At 43.7% G+C, this 13983-nt stretch overlaps 1 protein-coding gene across 4 annotated transcripts in view; it reads right to left on the reverse strand.

Annotated features, from left to right (window-relative positions):
- The window catches only part of PAK3 (p21 (RAC1) activated kinase 3), a 101598-nt gene that overhangs the window by 24926 nt on the left and 62689 nt on the right, over positions 1-13983 (reverse strand). For all 4 annotated transcript variants that reach the window (XM_040084272.2, XM_040084271.2, XM_040084269.2 and 1 more), the window contains exons 2-3: positions 6784-6980; positions 2692-2792 (exon numbers count right to left, since the gene is read on the reverse strand). In XM_040084272.2, the coding sequence (XP_039940206.1) occupies positions 2692-2792; positions 6784-6958 (276 nt within the window). In that variant the 5' untranslated portion in view covers positions 6959-6980. The remainder of the gene's footprint in view (positions 1-2691; positions 2793-6783; positions 6981-13983) is intronic.

Raw genomic sequence — 13983 nt, forward strand, 5'->3', positions numbered from 1 at the left:
TTCAGCAAATGCAACTCCTTTTTCAAATAAAGGAACACAAAGCTCTAGCAAGATGCTCCCACCCAACAGTCTCCAACCAATTTTATTCTCTGCTTCAAAAGCCCTGTTTCTTAGCAAATGTGGTTGCTCCAAGCACAGTGAAATGGAGATGTAATATTTCTTCATGATGGACAACACAGGTTGGTGCTCAAGCCTGAAAGCCAGAACTCAGGAGCTCATGCAACCGTGTTTTAGGATGCATCTAACAGCAACCAGGGGATGCGGCTGGGGGATGGTTTGGTGTCAGAAAATGGCCCAACGCATTGCACAGAACCAGCAGAGCAGGCACTACTGGCACGACAGCTGCAGTAATTCAAAACAACCCCCCGGTACGTTTGCACGCTGATTGGACGCTCCCACGGCACTTCCAAACTTTTGAAAGAGGCAGACAGCATGATCACTAGACAGTGGGAATATCAGAACATGGCAGGGGCTAGTGGCAGTCCCTTTGCAGGGTGTACTCACCACATTACCACATGACTGATACACAGCTTCTCTCCAGGCTGGGACAAACCAAACGGGCCTCATTTAGTGTGCAATGTAATCTGCATAAAGCTGCACCTGGCATGAGCTGGGACCAGTATCTAGTTCTTAATGCTGCAGAAATTCCCTTCCTTTGATTGATGTTTGACCCCACTGAGGACTGCAGCATTAAGCTGGGCACGGGATGTCACCTGTCCTTTGGTTAGTTCTGAACTGGGTACAGCACTCTCAGACTGCAGCACTGCACCTCCACATGAAGGAACAAGTGCAATTGCAAAACAGCATTTATCTCATGGCTACTGTTTGGAAAAAAAAGATATTTAAAAAGAACCTGTGCTACTGCAACAAAGCTGGACCTATTTAGCCATATAGAATTGATTTGCCCTAGGTTGGCATCATCTGACAGCAAAAAACCCTGAAAGATCTCTGATGCCAGAGACTGTTTTGAAACACTGGTAGATAATAACAACATTCAAAATGATCCAAACTTGATCCCTGAAATACAGGCAGTGAGTGCTTGTGCTTAGAACTGAAATGTGTTGAGCCTGAAGTCCCTCCTTTCTGTTCCAGCTGGCAGGGACATGAACGGACCAGGACCCTGAGCAGGCTCGGATTGTGAGAGAACCTGAGTGTGACCCCTTGTGTTTGCTTGGGAAAAGGAAAAAGTCTCAAACACAGGATAGAAATATGGGTAGAAGGCTGAAAGGAAAAATACATATAGAATAAAAACAGCTGAACATCCAGTGGGAAGAGAAAGGAAAGTGGGAAGGTGAAGACAGAAAAGGAGAAGTGATGCAAACACAAGAAGGAGAGAAACAAAAGCACGAACTAACATAATATGAGATGAAGATAAGAAGAATGGCACTGAAGATTAACCTGAACAATAAAGTGGCTACTGGGAAAGAAAGAGAGGGAAAAAAAAAAAAAAAAAAGGAAAAATCAGGATAGACAGCAGGGAAAACACAGTTTTAAAAGCTTTTTGCAAAGCTTTATGCAAAGTTTCTGATCAAAAATGACCACATCTAGGCTTTTCAAATGTACATTTAGCAAAGCCCCAGGGTTTGGCACAGAATAAATTTTGAAGTAATTTTATGACATCTATTTTAAAAATCCTAATTAACTAGTCCACTTATTTTAAATGTAGCTGTATTTCCTAATTACTAAGGATAATTCAATTTCACTACTCCTTTGAAGACATGCTGTAATTAAATGTGTCTTTTTTCTTCTGCTGTTATTCCTATTGTTGCAACTGCTACTGTAGGACACAGAAAGTTTCCAGCTCTCTGAAACATCTTTGTGAAACAAAAGGAGCAATCAAAATACAAAATTATGAAGAAATCACGTTTAGGGCTCAGATTCCTTTGTCCAGGCAAATGATTTGTCCCATCCTGTTTGGTGTATGCAGCCAGTGAGCACTAGCACAGTCCACAGTGGTGGTTACACGGCTCATAGGGCACTACTGGAGGCAGCAGAGCTGCTGATGCTCCCTCTCACCTCCACAGCTTCACAAAACCTAAGCTCACTGCCATCTCAGCTTTAAGGAACAATGGTTTCAGCACCATAATGGGAGAAAAAAATGCTCTGAAGCTCCCTGCACACTCCAAAGAGCTTCCATCAGATCTGTTTTTCCCAACGCTTTGTTGAGACTCAGGAAGCAAAAGCTGACAGCTATTTCATTAGTACATAAAGGCTAGAAACACTGATTACCTAGTGTATAAACACATTTTGAGGGATACTAAATTAAAATGAATGGACTTCCACAGTGCTGCACCTTTCTGAGAGTCTCCAAGGGTCACCTGCAGAGCAGCTGGACTTTGCACTTGGGGCTGGTTGTTCACTACACATGTCGGGGGGGATTTTTATGCTTTCCCAAAGACACTGAATAACCAACCCTTGTAGCAGCCTGGGGGACTGGTAAAAACATACACCTACATTCTTCCTAGTTTTCATTTCCCACAGATACTCTGCTGACAATCCTTGGAGGAAAAAAAAAAAAATAAAATAGCAGCCTGAATCACAAGTTAAACACTCCAAATCCTAAGCCCGACAAATAAAAGTCTCTTTCTTCACAGCCTGGCTGCTGTGATCTGATGTTTCTGGCAACAGGAGGTTATTTTACCATCAAGAAACTAGAAGTTCTGGTAAACACGAAATGCAGCAGTTACTTACTGTGAATTCTCCAGTGACGGCATCAAATCCCACATGAATGGTGTGTTCAAAGTCTGAAGGCAGAGAGATCTCAGGACGTTCCTTCTCTTTCTTCTTGTTGGCTAGAGGCAAAATGTTAACAAGCACTTATTTTCAGAACAGCTTTTCATTTAAAACTTTTAACAATCAGGTGTGCTCAAAACAGGGTTTTAAAAGTGGAAAACAAATCAATTAACATCCATCCAGCTTGAGAAACAGACCCAGGTTAACACAAGCTGCCAACCCATGTCAGGGAAGGTCTACAAGGTGCTATTTTATTTTGGTTTTCTTCCACCCAATGTGACTGCTGCCAAAGCAAGCTGTTCATGAAGTAGCTTTCCTAGGCTATCTCTAAGCAGTCTGATTTCTGTTTTCAGTTCTTTTTTTCATTGAGTTTTCATATCACTAACTCCTATTTGACTTTGTGGCTTCCTGCAGAAGTAAATCACACAGGACATGCCATGTGTACGTGTGTCTGTTCTCCAACATGGCTTGGATGCACTTCAAAATCAGCCAAATCAGAGAAAAGGCTTTTTTAGATAACCATTTTTTTTCCTACGGGTTCTGTGGCCTGCAGCTCATGTGGTGACTCCTCTTTCAACTAAAAGGCTGAAACAGCAGCTCTGTTTCAGAAAGACAGAATCTTTCCCAGCAACAGAATCCCATAAATGTCTTTGGAAAAGCCTTGAGCTCTCAATTAACTAAGACATATGATCATAAAATGCAAGCTTTATTAGTATCCAGAACTTTTTCCTTTTTAAATCTCTCCACCAGTGTTCCCAGAGTATCTTACTTAAGCAGGCAGACTTGGAAGTCAGTCAAGCTGCATTTGCTTCTCATCTCCCTCTGTCTTTACAACCTTTTGAAAGTAACATCCCCTGTGCTCATCCATCTCCTGCACTTCTGACACTGACAAATGTCACCTCAGCCCGGTTTTACTGACCCTGATAGAGAATGAGTGGAATAAAGGCTGAGGGAGCTGCCTTCACTTTCCTGCAGGGTTTTAATATTACGTTTGCCAGCTCTGCAGGTTCATCTAGGGGTCTCAAGCAAGGCTGGACTCACTTGGTACCAGCACCCTCCCAGGCCAGGTTTGTCTTTGCTCAGGCAGTAGCTCCATTTGCATATTTCTTATTCTACCTTACTGCCTCCTTCAAGAGGAAGATGCTCTGCTCTTTGTACTTATAGCTTATTTTGAATGCTCCTAATCCTTTCTCTGTGTTGCTGCATTTATCCTCATTAAATAATTGTCATCTTTTGTCTGTGCTGCACACTGCTACGCATTGTTCATTGATGAACTATTTTCATTTAGCATTCAGTGAAGATGGCAGCAATATATCAAACACAAATGCAAAGGCTTTCCATTTCTTTTATCACTAAGATGATGTTGTTTAATTTTCAGGACAGACATTGCCAGTTAGGAGATGTCATCTGTGCGTAGATAACAAAACTGGCTTCTTCTACCTCATCATTTGCAAGGTAATGCAGTGAAAATTAGATTTAAGGACTATCAAATTCAGTTCAAAGCAGCAGTCAAATCTAGAAGTGAAATAATGGATTATATAAAAATGTTCCATCAAAAGCAGCACTTGTCCATTCTAGGATTCTCCTGCTGGAGGACAAGTGCTCCAGCTCATTCCCCAAGATCTGGCTCTTTTGCTTCACGGACCTGTGATACAACACTAGGTCCAAATGCTGATACACTACAAATGAAACACAGAATTAAACATCTCTCTACTACACCCTCGCCTCTCTCAAGTGTAAAAACTTAGATGTTTCTGTCTGGGCTCTGCAAATCCAATCATTTCTATTTCAAGCAAGCTGGCAAAATGCTATGAAAAGGCATGACCTCTCTGAAGCACCTGACTGACTGGATGCAAGGGCTTTGTAGTGACCATTCCTATTTCATTTTCTTGTAAATGCTCCTCACAATACACTCCTGCTGCACTGAGTTAGCCCTGAGGGCCTCCACACCATCCATCCTCACATCCCTCCCGTCTGGGGAACAAATGGAAGACAACACAATTCCTGCAGGTTCAGGAAGAAATACCCTGCCATGGTGTTTACTTCACAATCTGTTGACTTGCACCAGTGAGGAACTACGGATTTAACACAGTGATGCTGCAAAGCACTGTACTAGATGAGAGCAGACGTATCAATCACCTCCCTGTTTTATAAGCAGGAGTCTCAAAAATGTGTCACAGAGTCTGTGAAGCACACACAGGCCAGCTGATACCGTGACCCACAAACCAACCCTGCAGTGAAACTACCTCAAGGGACTTGGCCAGTCAAGCTAAACTTCCCCCACTTATTATTTCACCCAACAAAATTAAGCTATAAATCTTACCTGACTTCTCCTCACGGTCACACTTAAAATCCTGACACTTGTATGTTCCCTAAGATTGCTCTGACTGGGAGTTAATTACATTTTTAATGTCACTGATCATTCCCAGGAGGGTCTCCCCTTTTCTGCATGCATTTTACACAGCAACTCCTACTTTAGAAATGCTTCCTTGGAAAGGGATAATAACATCCTGCTAGCACTTAGGGGAAGAACTGATCCCAGTCTTTGCACGAATTAAGCAAGCTGGGAGAAACTTTAAAAAGAATCAATTGAAAATTAGTTTTGTTCCCAGAAGGGGACATTTGGGGGAACAAGCCGCAGAGTGAAGGTCTGCCTAAGAAATGTGCCCATCCAGTTACAGCCTTCACTCCAGAGAAATCAGCGGGAATGCCCGTGGTGAGGGGAGCAATGGGACTGCCCCTGGGAGGAGTTCTGAATGCCAGACAATCTCCAGCTGCTCCACACAACCTCAGGAAGCCTCAGGAACAGCACAGCCAAGCAGCTCCCTGGAGCTCCAAGGGAATGAGCACAGTTCACAGCTCTGAGCTCTCCTTGGAGGGACACTGATGGACACTGAAGGCAGAATCACTCCTGAAATGCAGCTGGACTTCGTGCTGCTGACCACCACCTCTGAGCCCAGCATCTCAGCCAGTTTTCAGTCTGGCCCACTGCACACTTCTCTACACTGCACCTCACCAGTCTGTCCGTGAGGACACCGTGGGAAGCTCGGCTGAACACCTCACTAAAGCAGAAGTAACAACCACTGCTCTCCCTTCACCACCAAGCCTGTCACCTCAAGGTAAAAGGCTTTCAGTACAGTTCAGCATGAATTCCCCTCCACAAATCCATGCTGACTATTCCTGACCACATTCTTATCCTTCATTTGCGTGCAAATGGTTTCCAGGAGGATTTTCTCCACCACCTTCCCAAGGACCAAGGTGAGACTGGCTGGCCTACACTTCCCCAGATCCTCCTTCTTAAAGACAGATTGATATTTGCTTTGTTTCCATCATCAGGAACATCCCCCAGTGACCCCAGCCTTTCAAATGTAACCAAGAATGGCCTTGCAGTGACATCAGCCTTGCAGGTGCAGCCCCATCAGCTCCCACAGCACTAGAAATAAAGACGATCCCTTCATTTAAACCTGTAAATATGGTAACTAAAAACACACCCCTTTCCACAAATGCATCTCAAAGAATGCAACTGAAATGCTGTTTGCTGCATGTTTAAAAGACTCTCTTGCTGCATCCACACCTAGCAGGTTATAAACCAAGCCATTCCATGCCCACTTTCACTGCAAAAGGAACAAGCAACAAGAGTTTTGTTGCTGTTCTTGGAATGTAAGTGCATTAAAAACCCCTGAAATGTCAGGCATACTGCCCTCTCACTTCTCATTTTCACAAGGACACATCCTCATCTCTGTATTTACTGCTAGTGCAAAGCAAGATCCAAAGGGAAGGATTCCCCAGCTTAACTATAAAGTTATTTTTAAAAGCCAAGTTGCACAATGTGTGCATATTTTAGTGTCTTTTCACAGACAAGAAAGTAACTGGCTGAACACCTCCTCCTCTTCTGCAATGTGTTTCTAGAGTAATTGGAACAGAAGGCTTTGGTACCATGGTTTCAAGACTGAAACACAAAGAAAACAGCGGCAGAAAGCAAACACCAAAACCAACGAGCACCAGAAAGCCCAGAGAAGGAGGCGGCCATCCGCAGTGCTGATACTTTACTTTTATCCCCTCCTCCTGGGAAGATGGAGCGCAGCCTGGCTTTCTTGTTCTTCTCCTCAGGGGCCATAGGAAGCGGCTTTGAGCTGTGGTTTAGTGCTGAAGAATCACGATTGTTGCTGTTCATTCTCAACGGCGGAGCTGGAGGTTTCTCTTCAATATCCAGACTATCGGACATCTTCAGCAGCCCTCACAGCGTCCTGCAAAGCACAGCACAAAACCTGCCTGTCAAGGGAGGAGGCCAAGGCTGCACACTTAAATTTAAGAGAAATTGATCTTAATAGAGCTTAGCTTTAGGAGAATGCTGAAGTAATAAGATATAAGTTAACATTACTCAGACATTAAATATAGTTAATGACTCTAATTAAAAATCTACTTCTACTTTGCTGTTGTATCACCCATCACGTGCTTTGTATCACCCAGGAACAGCTGTAACTGTGCCCAGAGCAGAGCTTGTGCCAGTCCAGTTTTCAAGTACAGACTAGCCTACTTACCTAGAGAACTAAACGCTTTTGTAGATTGAGGTCAAACAGTTAATGTTACTAATCTTTGTGACTTCCATCCTGAAATGCAGAAGGTTTTCTAGTAAGGAAGGAGGCGGGGGGAGCCAGTAATGAGAGCTACTGCTGGGTAGCAGGGAGCTCCACACGTGTTTGCTATCCTGGTGAAGGGAAAGCCCAGGGCTGGTGCAGAGCTCCCAGCTCACAAAGTCCAGCAGAGACATCTGGACACAGCTCCCTGCTCCTCCAGCAATTCTCAAAGGCCAGGAGCTTATGCAAGTGAGGCTTTTCTTTTCTCTTTAAGCCACCTACAAATAGTTTTGCAGTGCCAAACACAGCCCTCACTCCCAGGATGATTGGTGTGAAGCTGACCACAGGAGCACCAAGGCACGTTTTCAGCTTGTTATCAAAAGCAAGGCAGTTATTCTGGGAAGTCCATCACAGGCCACAGTTTCAGCTGTGCCTCAGAATGGGACAACCGTACCTGTCACTGCATCTATTTGTAAACAATGCCAGTCTGCTGAAATAGGTCCTCCCATGGGATTTCATCCCACAAAGAATACTATTAATGGTTTCTGGCCCAATTTGCCTATGATGTAATGATTTCCAAGATTTTGAAAGGAACACTATATTTTGTTCAGAGCTGTTTCAGGCTCAGTTTCAAGAACTGTACAAAGCCCTTTTATTCACTTCTCAAACAAAAAAAAAAAAAAAAAAAAAAAAAAAAAAAAAAAAAAAAAAAGAGGGGGGAAGATAGCCTAGAAGGATTAATGGTTGATATTAACTTTCTAAAGCTGGTCTAAATCAAGACTAAAGCAAGCCACAAAGCAATATACACCAAAAGACTTAAAATTTATGGTTTTCCTGATCAGAATCTATCTGCTCTTCCATTCATTCTAATTTAGAGATTTTTCATGCCACTGCATCATGACAAAAGAACACTGACTATCACAAAAGACTTCGTATTTTAAGTGTTTTGTTCTGATTTACTCCAACCCAAACTTAGAGGAAACCTGTAATGAATGGAGAGGCAATAAGATGTATTCAGCTGGGAAAACTCTCAGGTTTACATTGCAAAGAAATGTCAACAGCAGATAGTTCAAGTTATACTCTATTTTGGGGCCAGGTTTTCCTGTCATTATAACAAGTCCTTGGTCCTGCTAGTCCAGTTCTGACTAACTCCATCAAAACCCACTTTCTGTCTATTGGAAATTATTATGGCACATCCATATATACAGTCCATCAGATTTTGTTGTTATTTCTCTGTTCTCTTTAGGCTTTTTTTTTTTCATTGCTTGGGGGTTTGGGGATGCGGGGTTTGTTTTGGTAGGTTTGTGCTGGTTTGTAGGCTGAAACAACACAGCTACCAGAGCGCAGGGACAGCTTCTGGAGAGGCCAGCTGGTGCTCACCAAGAGAATGGAGTGCACAATCAACAGGATTTTCCTCATCTCAGCCCTCAAGGACCCCATTAGCGCAACCAAGGCAGTGCTGGTAACCCTTTTAAAAGAAATCTGTAAGATAATCACACTTGTACAACAAAGAGGACAGGTGACCCACAACTACCTACTTCCAGAGAAAAATCTTGTCACTGCCCATGGGTTTTAAGGAAGCTTTTAAAGAGACAGACTGTTGTACCAAAATACAACAGTGTATTTGAGTGTGTTAGAGTTTCCCAGCCAAATGGCAAAAGCTAAAATTAAATTCTCAGCCAGGTCAGTTGCTTCTACATAACTAGTACAGGGTTATAGAAGATGATCCAACACCCATTTCCTTCCTCCTTACCTCTTCCAATCACCAGTTTTGTTAAGTGAGAAGACAAACACTGACTTTAAATATATGGCATTCAGCTTCTCTGTGACTCAATTCCCCCTTTGCAAAAGCCTGTCTTGTAAAATTTCTGCAACTAGTCCTTGACAAGCTAGGGAGGAGAGGAAGGAAGATATTTGAAGCGCTCAAATGTCTCCAAAACACAATATACACAAAAGATTTGTTCAATTCAGTTCAAGTTCAGAGCAGAATCTCACGCTGGGCCTTGATCTCAGTAAGCTCCTCACCCCGGTCTATCTGGGGAACGCTGTGGGTAGATCCTGAATAGCTTTCTTACGTTAGCCCCGCTATTTCAAAGTCTGCACCATCCAAACATGACTGGTTCCAATTAAAACTCACAAATAGTATCCTGTTTGCAGACACACTGGTGCTCGTTTTCAAAGCCTCAGAGATACTATTGCAGCTTGTGATGAAGCAAAACTGTCTCCGAGATCACTTCGACTGGGAGGAACCACGCCAATTTTCAGGCAGTAGCACAGCAAATGTAACTTGAAGATCCAAGGCTCGCTCTTTGTTTATAAATATACTTCCTGCACAAAGATATTTATTACTTAGTCGTATGGGCCAAATTTTGCTCCCAGTGACACTTATCCATTTCCAAAATCAATGGGGATGTAACTGAGAAGGATTCTCTCTAGATATTGAGTACTGAGGCACTCTGTGCAGGTATTTCCAGAGGACTTCCCAGCCCAGTTCAGAGCTGGATCTGCTCTTCTACAGCTGCAGGTTTACTTACAGTTTTCTTACAGCTCCTTTAAAGAGCAGACAGGGAGCTGGACACAACAGATACACTCACGATTTCACTGCTTTTGTGGAAGAGGTTTACTGTCTTCTCTGTAAAACTTGGTTAAGTTAAAATACGATAGAGGCCTTTTTGATAGAAAATGGCCATATTCAGCATCAGCTGAAGCAGAGATGGTTCAGTCTGTGTCCGCAGGGTCTGTGACAGCCCCAGGACAGCCGGTGCCCAGCTGCTGCCAGCCCGGGTGCCCGCAGGCTTGGGCAGGCGTGTGGGGCTCTGCAGGCAGGGCACACACAGCGCAGAGTGAACACACCTTTTCCAGGACCTCCCCCACACGCACGTGTTCCGAACAACCACCGCATCCCTTCTTTATACAACCCTTCAGAAGAGGCTGCATTCACACAAACTACAGGAGGAATTATAAACCTAGAAACAAGAAAGCTTCCCTTTCATACGGCTGTCTCAAAGCACAATACAAACATTTGCCAATTAAACTTCCCCACTCCCCTCACAGCCAGGTAAACATGCTCTGAGCTGAACACATTATTCAAACTGAGCAATTTCTTTGATGAATGTACTCTCTGTTCCTGCTTGCAAACACCCTGTAAGCAGCTTATGATTTCCTCCAATATATTCATTTATTCAGAAGTTATCCTCTGTACTTGCTACAAGCAACTTCTGGCCTCTGAACTAGCTGCTCATAAGAAGCTCTCTGTGTGGAGGGGATATTTTGAATTCAGGTTGTATCCCAGTAAAACTACCTTGGTCCCAAGTACTTGAAATGGAAACATCCATTCTGAGATGGGATAAACAAACTTCTCTTAGGAATTGCAGCATTAAGGGTTTTACATAGTGACTTACTAATATTGGTTTAAAATTCCCTCTAGAGTACTTGAAATGGAAACATCCATTCTGAGATGGGATAAACAAACTTCTGTTAGGAATTGCAGCACTAAGAGTTTTACATAGTGATTTACTAATATTGGTTTAAAATTCCCTCTTGACAGTGCACTTGCAGCAATAACAAATACAGAATGTCAGTGAATACAGAAGGTATATTCATGCAGTAGCTGTTGGTTTTGACTAAACGTTTCTTCAAATTTAAATTATTATGTCCTTTGTCTGGACCTTGAATCATCCAGTCTATTTGCTAAGAGCTGGGAATGAAACAGTGGAGCTTGCCACAACTGATGGCAATAACCTGAAAATACGCTTTCCCCCTTGCTTAATTAACATTCAACAGCATTTCTCAGTTCATGGCCTTCAAGGATCCATCTCCCCTCTTCAAACACACAACCTACTGAACTACATTTCTTTCCACAACTCTTCAGCTCTCTCTCTCTGCACACCGCCAAAGCAACCACAGGCACCACTTTACAAAATACATCTGGCTTTCATCTCTGAACACCTCTCAGTGCTCCCACTTTACGAGGCTCTTCCCACACGGTGAAACTGCTGCTCTGCAGATTCCCAGCACCCCATCCCTGCTCCCACTACAAAGGTTCGCTGCTCTTCACACAGCTTCAACTTTTCCAAGTGCAACCAGCATCGGGACTTGCTCAGCTTTTCTCACTTTCCCCTTCTGTACACAGCTGTGGCTGTTCAGGCCCCAGAAAAGCAAACCAGAATTACTTTTGCATGGTAAGGCCAGCAATGGTTAAAGTTAGGTGAATATTTAAGAGTTGTGCTTAACCAGTGTGTAATGTGAGATAATGTGAACAAGGGTGCTGAGGCTTCAGCATAGCTACAGGACACTGGGAAAGGAAAACCAGAGAGAGTTCCTCTCCACCCCGCTGCAGAACACCCCTAACCCAAGATATTTTCTTTGTGGGTGTTTTTTGATCACATCAGAACAAAAGCAATCCATTTGAACTGTGCTCCTGCTGGAATCCTGGCCACTTACTAAGCCACTTGAGCTTTGGGATGGTTACCTGACCTGGGAGGGGAAGAAGTGTGTGTACAAAGGGTCAGCAGCAGGGAAACAACTTTCCCCATTAAAGCCAGTCCAGGCATCATCACAGCACAGCACGGAAAGGAAGAACATTCCTACATGGAGTGAGCACCTTGCAAGATTGTAAAGTAGTGACTATTTTGGTACAAAAATCGACTTTACTTCATATGACAAAGGTTATGGAGATACCTTGATGATGCAGGAAAGCCAGCTGGATCACAAGGATGCTCCTGCCACCCAGAGAGAGCAAAGGGAGAGCTTCCACTCTCCTGACTGCCTTGGGAAGAGCCACCAGCACCCGCACCCACTCATACCCAAACCCAGACAGCTACATGGGTATTTTTGTCATGTGTTTTTGAATCATGGCTTGAAACAAGAAAGTTGTGCTCTAAGCTCCTGAATCTGGAGATATGCCAAGACTGACAGAGCAATGGACACTCCAGAAGCAGAGGATGAATCTGACATTGCCAGGCAAAGCTGGGAGACAAACCACACTGCAAGAAGCAAAAACAAAGAACATGGAATCCTCTGGATACAGCTACTGGGGCTGGAAAAAGACCACTAATAAGGAGAGCACAGGATGGACTTGAAAGTTCCAAATCTCACAAGCAGAGACAGAGACCAACACCACACTAGAAGATTTGCTGCACCAATCTTCTCAAGGCATTATGTGTACCACAAGGTACATGTGGAAGGACACAGCTCCTACATCCAAGGAAGGAAAGGACAAAGCCCAGGCTGCCACAAGCCTTTCATGTGGGAGGCGAATATGGTCCACGTCTTGCATCAACTCTTTAGGGCACTAGGGCAGGAAGGCATCATATCCCCATTTACTTCCTCAGGGACAACATTTTGCTTTTTATTCTTTGCCAGGCCTTTTATTTACAGCTGACTAACTTCATATATCTAATATTCACCTGCTACGTTAGTGATCTTATTGTGCATAATGGCCTCTCTACCTTGGGGGTGTTATGGATCTGGAGCAGGCACAGGGGGGAAACGGAGCAGTTGTTGCATGCACTTACTCTTTTCTAGTTGCCAGCAAGACCTTGGCTTCAGAGCAGCAGGATGGGAAGAGTAGGAGAACAAATGTACAAATGCTATTCTTAAACAGGTCAGGGAAGAAATGACACCTATGTGCAGAAAGCAAAACAAGATCCAAACACAAAATCTGCTGTTTTCTCAGCTATTACAATGGTATGATATTTTTAAACTGCTTAAACAGGGATTCAGCATTTAACGCTTCATTGCTCAAAAAAATAATCTTCTGCTCTAGAGTAGTGGAGCAGTGGAGATTCCTTCCTGCCCGACTTCACGTTACAACAGGAAAACAGTTCGCTGTCCTCTCATGACATAAATGAAAAAATAAAGGTGCTTGGGGACCTACTCCCAATGGACCTCTGCACTTGTCCACAGCCTCCTGCAGAGTCTGCAACCACCAAGGTAAGGACACTGGACTTGGAACGGGACAAAAAGCGCCCAAAGATGGTGGCATCCAGGATACCTCAGTCCCTGTACGGGAGAACACTTGAGCCAGCAGGGACTGTTCTGCTTTTGGAAATTGCACATGCTACAAATCCTGCTTACAGCAACTGGCAGGGATTCACACTTCCGGGATTCATCCCTGTTTCCTGCAAATTTTTGCTAGGACAAACCACTGAACTTCTCTGTACACACAGATGCCTTGTCTGCGGAACGTGGGAGCACTTTTCCAAGTCACTGGTGCAAAAGGGCACAAAGTTTTTTAAATAAGCAGACAAGAGCCAAGACGTTTCCATTCCCAACACATCAGGGTACTCTCATCACAAGATCTCTGTCCAAAATGAGTGGAGCCATCTGCAACAGCTCCTGTAAAAGGGAACCGCCTCCATTGCTCAGTGCTTCTAAGGCAGCCTTAGATCCTGCTGCAAATCCCTACAAAAGTACCAACTCCCAGAGCAGCAGCAAACACTAATGCAATCTTCTATCAGGTCAAAGGTGGCACCAAAAATAAGAAACCATCAAAAGGCACAGGAACAAGTAAACAAATAAAAGAGCAAGGGAATAGGAAAGAGCACAACAGACCCAAAATAGACTCGTTGGGGCACATACACATCAGATTTATGGCATAAAAGCTTTGCAAAGAAACTTGTTCTTAAAAGAGTCCATCAACATTTACTCTGCTGCTGGCTGAAGTCTACTA

The sequence above is a fragment of the Hirundo rustica genome, chromosome 21 (assembly GCF_015227805.2).
Source record: "Hirundo rustica isolate bHirRus1 chromosome 21, bHirRus1.pri.v3, whole genome shotgun sequence".
Taxonomy (NCBI): Eukaryota; Metazoa; Chordata; class Aves; order Passeriformes; family Hirundinidae; genus Hirundo; species Hirundo rustica.